This window comes from Asparagus officinalis, chromosome 4, assembly GCF_001876935.1.
Source record: "Asparagus officinalis chromosome 4, Aspof.V1, whole genome shotgun sequence".
In the NCBI taxonomy this organism is placed as follows: domain Eukaryota; kingdom Viridiplantae; phylum Streptophyta; class Magnoliopsida; order Asparagales; family Asparagaceae; genus Asparagus; species Asparagus officinalis.
Genome location: NC_033797.1, coordinates 133,251,655 through 133,258,452, shown reverse-complemented (window position 1 = coordinate 133,258,452; position 6,798 = coordinate 133,251,655). Strand labels below are relative to the sequence as shown.

The 6,798-nt window shown below is 37.0% G+C and overlaps 1 protein-coding gene across 1 annotated transcript; it reads right to left on the bottom strand.

Annotated features, from left to right (window-relative positions):
- On the bottom strand, positions 281-5,514 carry LOC109839330 (endoglucanase 19-like). The gene is given in 9 exon segments (XM_020407758.1): positions 281-579; positions 804-905; positions 1,109-1,220; positions 1,692-1,856; positions 1,963-2,052; positions 2,837-2,894; positions 2,896-2,972; positions 4,445-4,657; positions 5,184-5,514. Coding segments are annotated over 9 exon segments (1,317 nt in total). The 5' UTR covers positions 5,385-5,514.

The window sequence follows — 6,798 nt, the reverse complement described above, 5'->3', positions numbered from 1 at the left end:
CAAATTTAAACGGAACCAGTGCCATGTTCTTCACTGTTGCATTCAAGACAAAGAATGATCTGGATCAATAATGGCATAAAGTTATGAAGTAGAGATGTAATTAGAACAACAACAACACGATACAAAAAAAAATGCAAGAAGAGAAGAAAGAGGATGAGCAAACTGTCCTTGTCCCATCGCTGCTTCCTCCTCAAACCCTCATATTATTCTTCTTAATATGCTTTACCAGAAAAAAAAGAGAAAAAAAGAAGACCCCTTTAGTTGTATCACTGCACAAATTTTAGATCAATGTATAGCCAGAGACCGAGATGTCAGCTTGAGTATCCGAGTGGATGTAAACAAACTCAAAGCTTTTACCCGCAGGCAACGACTCAACCCATGTAGGATAATATCCATTCTCTAACTTTGTTAGCCCCCACAATTCACCATTGAACTTTGATATCGAAATGTTGAGGTTCTTTGCAATTTTAGATAACTTGTTGGTAACCATTGCAGAGTACCTGTAGTACTTTGTTCCTCTGAAATCCCATGATGTTGTTGCTTTCTGCTCAATTGCAAATGGCGAAATTGATTTGGTTCCTACATCAGAAGTTGAGTTAGTCAAATTCGAAATTTCATTGGCGTAAGCCATATTTGCAATAGTTCACTTTAGTATCTAGGTTTTGCCCATTTTTGACGTTGATATTCCGATAAGTTACAAATGATAATTATTTCTCAAAAAATTTCATTGCATCTTTTGGACAAATTTAAACTTCAGGTCATTAAAGCAAAAAATGATCGAAAACTTCAAGACGTCAAACTACCTGGAGAAGTGAAGGGTTTATCAGGCAACGGAATCTCCACAAGAAGTTGATTATCTCCACTATGACCAGCACCAAGACGAGCTAATACTCCAAGCATAGGCCCTGGCATCCAACAATGTCACGCGGACATTACATGGCGTGTGCTGCAGAGAGGCCCTCTGCTATATGTATCTCCTATCTTCTGATGTCTAAATATAATTATTTCTCTGTTATCATGTGGGTATAATATAACGTTTAGAGCAAAAGAGTGTGTTTGCAACTGACCACAGTCTAAATTTTTTGGAGCAAAAGAGTGATATGGCTACCTGAGACTTGGCAAAGCCTAGGAGTTAAACAGGAGCAATAGCGGTTCCCGACGAGCATTGGATGCTGGTCCTGGCGGACTGAATGTTGAGCTGCCTTCCCTTGTAGGAGGAACTGTACGAAGATTGCCATCAATTAGTGAACGATCGATTTGTTAAGAAAAAATTTTATCGTAGCTAACATCATATGATTTTGATGCTGTCAATTAAAATCTAAATTTTCCGGATCGAAAAATCTATCCTTTCCTGTGGTGCAATATTTATGGCCTGGGAGATTTATGATTATTTCAAATAGTTATGCCTATCAACATCGTATTCAAGGATACAGATTTTCATTTGTGAAGTAAAAGTTTAGATTCGGAACGATAATGCCTGCATCTTGATACTATACTATTACTAAAAAGTTTGCTCCATTCTATGACTTGATGGATCTCGATCTTATTAATTGGAAATTCTTAAACTTCTTATCACTAATACAAAAATCACAAAAAACAAAATTCCGGTGAAAATTAAGGATTATGTAATTTTATATTTCTAACAGAATCAAAAAGGTTACATTGAGCAATAACAAAGGGATTTGTGTCACCTTAGAAGCAAGAACTTGTACACCAGCATATTTGACGTCCCAACCGAACTGGGTAAGTTGCCACCCGGTCCCACCAAGTTCATCGCCATTATTACCCAAATAATCAAGATAATAATGATCATTTGTAGCCTGATACAACCACGCAGCTGCCCACAAGAGCTCATCCTTCAATTAGCAAATTATCCGGAAAAAAAGAACATCGGTTAATCTCAACCGTTGGATCAGCGCACGAAAATTACAAAAGTAGCATAGTTCTGCAATTTGTACTTACCCCGTATCCACTAACAGAGCGGTAGTATTTTTGTGCAGGCTTTATACTGCCATCGTATTTACCCCGGTATTTGTCAGCAAACTCGAAGAGCTGTTAAAAAAAAGAAAAGAAATATGTACAAAATATTAGGCTAAAACTGAAAACGTAGATTCGTCACTTGTTGCCGACACGTCATTTAAAAAAAAAATTACAGAATTAAATGCTCCCACGTGATCCAAACGGCCAGATCCGTTAGCTACGGTAGCGGAACTCCTGGCGTAGCTTAGGCCGACCCGGCACAAAGAGCTAACATGTGCATAATAATGTAAATTAAAGGAGAACTCGTTTTCATATGAGTTTGCAACGAGGGAATAAGTTTTACAGTATTATTATACTCTTAAAACAATTATAAATGAATGACTAGTGTGAGAAACGTTAGAGCATCTCCAACAGCTTCTCCAAAATTTTCTCCAAAATGGAGAAGCAAAAGTTATATTTTTTAACTAATTTTTACACCAACTCCAACAGCTTCCCCATTTTGAAGAATCTTTTTTTTCCTCCAAAAATTTGGAGAATGCTGCAGATTTGAAGAAGCTTCCCCATCTTTTCTTCTCCATCCCTATTTTGGGGAATGAAATGGGGAATCTGTTGGATCAAAAACCTAACTAAATTCTCCAAAAAAGAGAAATAGGGAAGCTGTTGGAGATGCTCTTAGAATGTTTTTAGCGTTGCAATTTTTCAAAATGGAAGAAAAATTAATAGCAAAAAAAAAAAAAAAAGTCACATAGCTAATCATGTGCAAGCGTTACGACTTACGAGTTAATTTGCTACCAATTAATTGCGACTACTTTATTGGTTTCTTATATGATTATTGAACCGGGCTCAAATGTATGACCTGTCGAGCATGAGTTAGGAGCTCTCTCGAGTAGGCCGGATCGAACCGGCGGAAGACCGATCCGATAAGCTTGCCGGTTGGTTGTCATGTCCTCTGGCCGCTGCCAGCAGTAGTGGTCAGAGTTGCCATCACCAACCTGAAGATAATTAGATTAAGATTGCTCAGCAGCTTAATTAAAATAACATGTTAAGAAAATTCAGCCATTGAGAATTAAATATTTAGAGTCCGGTTTCGTCTCTTTGCGATCTAAGCTGTTTGAATCTTTTTTTTTAAACAAGATACAATTAAGGTTCCTTTCAGTCATTAGGTTATGCTAATAAAAAATTGGAGTTCATGTATCGAGATAAATTACTCCCTATTATATTTTTTTTAACAGGATTCGGTAAGCATTTTTGTCAAATGAATTAATGGAACAGTAACTGCTCTTCCACAGCTCTTATTATAATTACGGTTACTCCTACCTTCTTTAATCTTTTGGGTTTGGAAAACATAGAACAAGTCAAGCAAATGAGCAGTAAAGGTTACTGACAAAAGTTGAAACATTTAATGCAAAGAGCATGAACAAACACCTGTCCAGCCAATCAAAAATAAATAAAAACTGTTCATAACGTAACTTCATTACTTATCAACAGTAACAATTGGAACGAAGTTAATTACAAAAAAAGTCCCTGTACTATAAAAGATTTCCTGAGCAGGACCTCATGCTTTATTTAGATTCATCAAATCTGCTCTATTGGGCTCTACAAATAACTTCCCTAAGGGTGTTTTCTGCAAATCCCTGCTGTATTAGATGAAATTAGACCTTTCTCAACGTACCTACTTCTGTAATCATAATTTCATGACCAACTCCAACTGTCTCTCTCTCCCCTTTTTACTCAGAGCATCTCCAACAGCTTCCCCATCTTCTTCAAATACTCAATTTTGGGGAATATAGAGCTTTTTTTTGGTCCAACAGATTCCCCATCTCATTCCCCAAAATAGGGAAGAAGGAGAAAAAATAGGGAGCCTTCCCCAAATTTGCAGCATTCTCCAAATTTTTGGGAAGAGCTTTATTATTGTAATAAATGCGATTTTTCAAAATGGGAAAGTTGTTGGAGTTGGAGCAAAAATAATTTAGAGAATATGACTTTTGTTTCTCTATTTTGGAGAAAATTTTGGGGAAGCTGTTGGAGATGCTCTCAAGAAACTGTGCAACAAACAATAACTGGTTGTAATAAAAAAAGTAGCTACTAGCTAGGCTCTCTAGCTAGTATCCGAGAGGAATGGAGAAAATCTCAATGCTCGTTAGATTTTTCCCCCCTTATACGTCTCTTAATGTGAGGTGATAATGGATGGGTGATTCGCTCAACTCTGCTCAAGTGACATTATTACACGAGGCCTCTAATAAAGCATGAGAACTTTTCCGCAAAATTCTTAGTTATCAGAGGGGTTTTACGCAAATCAACCAGGGGAAAAAACGAGTACGGTAAATTCTGGGACCCTTAGATGGCAATCCAAGCGTCCGTGTAGTCATTAGTCAGTCGTGTAGAAATAGTTCTTAAATTGCAAGTTAGTTAGAATTATCAAAATTTCAAGGGGGCAATAAGTGAGGGACTAAGAAGTAATTACCTGTCCATAGAGGACATTGGGCTCGGGATGAGCTTTAATGAGATAGTCAGTTCCCCACCTGACGGCGTTAAGAGCATGGCTCAGTTCTCCGCTGGCGGCCATTTGCTTGCCATATTCAGCAATGCTCCAGGACATCATAGTGACGGTGAAGGCCATGGGCAGCCCAAACTTCACATTGTCCCCTGCATCGTAGTATCCTCCTACTAAATCCACCTGCATTCAACCGAGTTCATATATACAATATAATCATTCACAAATCTCTAACGCCTTCAATTAGACGTCGAAAGTATATAATAAAGATAAGCTACAATTAATTTACTACAGAAAATAATCGTCAACAGAACTGAACGGAAGAATATAACTCATACCGTTATTATTGTGATGATTAACATTCATTTCTATTTTTTGCTATTATATATCATTTTCAGGAAACCGCCGTATCTGCGAGATTAGATTTTACTCCCCGAGATCTTTTAGTTGTTTCAAATAACTCAATAACGACTGAAATACACACATCTTATGTACCCTCAAACTGAAAAGACTTCTGGGTCACTTCAAATAAGAAATAATTTTAAGAAGTAAATCCCAAAGAAAAAAAAAACCCTGCTCTACTTTTTAAAAAGCCCGAAAAGCAGGGGGTAAACTGCAGAGAGCCCGCATTTGAGGATGAAATTAGAAAACCATGTACATTATACATACATATAATCATGGTTAGAGGAAGGGAGGCAGGTGAGCATACCCCACTAGCCTTTCCATCTTGAAGGCCAGAATTAGCTCTCCAAGTGACCCTCTGGTTCTTAGGGAGGTAACCAGATCTCTGAGCCTCAAAGAAGAGAATGCTCTTACTCAAAGCTCTCCCATAGTCATGCCCACCACCATTAACAAATGGAGAAAGAGCTACTAGCATTACCACACCAAGATGAACCACACCCCAAGCCATTAATGTGGGTGATTAATTAACAAAACTTGATCGCAATGCGGTTAATTAAGTGATTATCACTGAGAAAACAAAAGGAAAAAGATAAGAGAGGAAGACAAGAGAGGAGTGTGAGAGAGTTGAGGAGAGTTAAGAGGAGTATTTATGGAGGGAAGTGAGGAGAGTGGGAACTGAGAAGCCACATTCACACCAGAGTGGCAATGATTATTAAATGCAGACATATATTATTTATATAGAAATTATTTTGTGCTTCTATTTAGCCATTTCCCCCTTAAATTTTGTTTTATTTACTTCATTTTGTTCAACCCAGTCTCTGGCTTGTGTAGTACTTGTGAGAGGAGCCGGAAATGGTTATGAGAAAGAGAGAGAGAGAGAGAGAGAGAGAGAGAGAAAAGAACATGTCATGTGCTGTCTGCGGTCGTCGGTGGATATTTCTATTTTCTTATTTTGCACCAAGTATTTGGCATGTTTGCAGTTAAACCCCTAATTTCAGTAATACTTAGAGCAACTTTTTTAGGTAGATTTGAAAGAAATCCAGTAAGGGATAAAATGATAGACATTAACTATTGGCTAATGAGAGAGAACAATAAGTATGATGACATCATCATTTTTAATCATCCAATATTATAGATCAATTAGAGTATAAAATTATTACCCTTAATCATCATTATAATTTTAAAAAATCGTGTAATGAAAGGAATTTTAATATGAAATTAGAGATCGATGTAAAAAGGTCAATGAGTGCATAGTTAGAAAAGCTTTTAAAAAATACAATTGTAAAAATTTCGTGTTTCAGCCTATAAAAGAGGATATTCAATGTGTATGGACATGTTATTACAGAAAATTATCTCTCTTAATTTTCTTAAAAACTTCAAAGTTTTAGTATAGTGAAGATGATAATTGCTTATTTTCAGATTAGTCTACTTGAGAGCTTGGAACAATTTTAAGTAAGTAGACATACACAAAGGCATATTAGATCATGCCCTTCCCCTAAAAAAATAACCAAATTAGATCTAAGCAACGCTCAACTTGATTATGATACATAACAAATACCGAGAATTTAAGTAAAGAGTAAATGCCATGCTCTGCTATAGGGAAATTCCAATAGGGCAACATCTTTTGTTAAGACTCACACATGAAAAAATCCTCAAGGACCCAAAATATGGGATCAATAGGGAGGACAAGTGAGGTGTCCCGCTCCTATTGGATAATGAGTTGGTCATCATTAATGATGGCCGACTCATTATCCAATAGAAGTGGGACATCTCATCTGTTTCTTTTATTGGTCCCATATTTTGGGTCCATGTAGCAAAGCTATTCACACATTGGCCAGCAAAATACAGCGTATCAAATCTTTATTCCACTCTTGAGGATAAGTTTCCATTTCTGGTTATTTGTGAAGGACAGACGGAGTGGG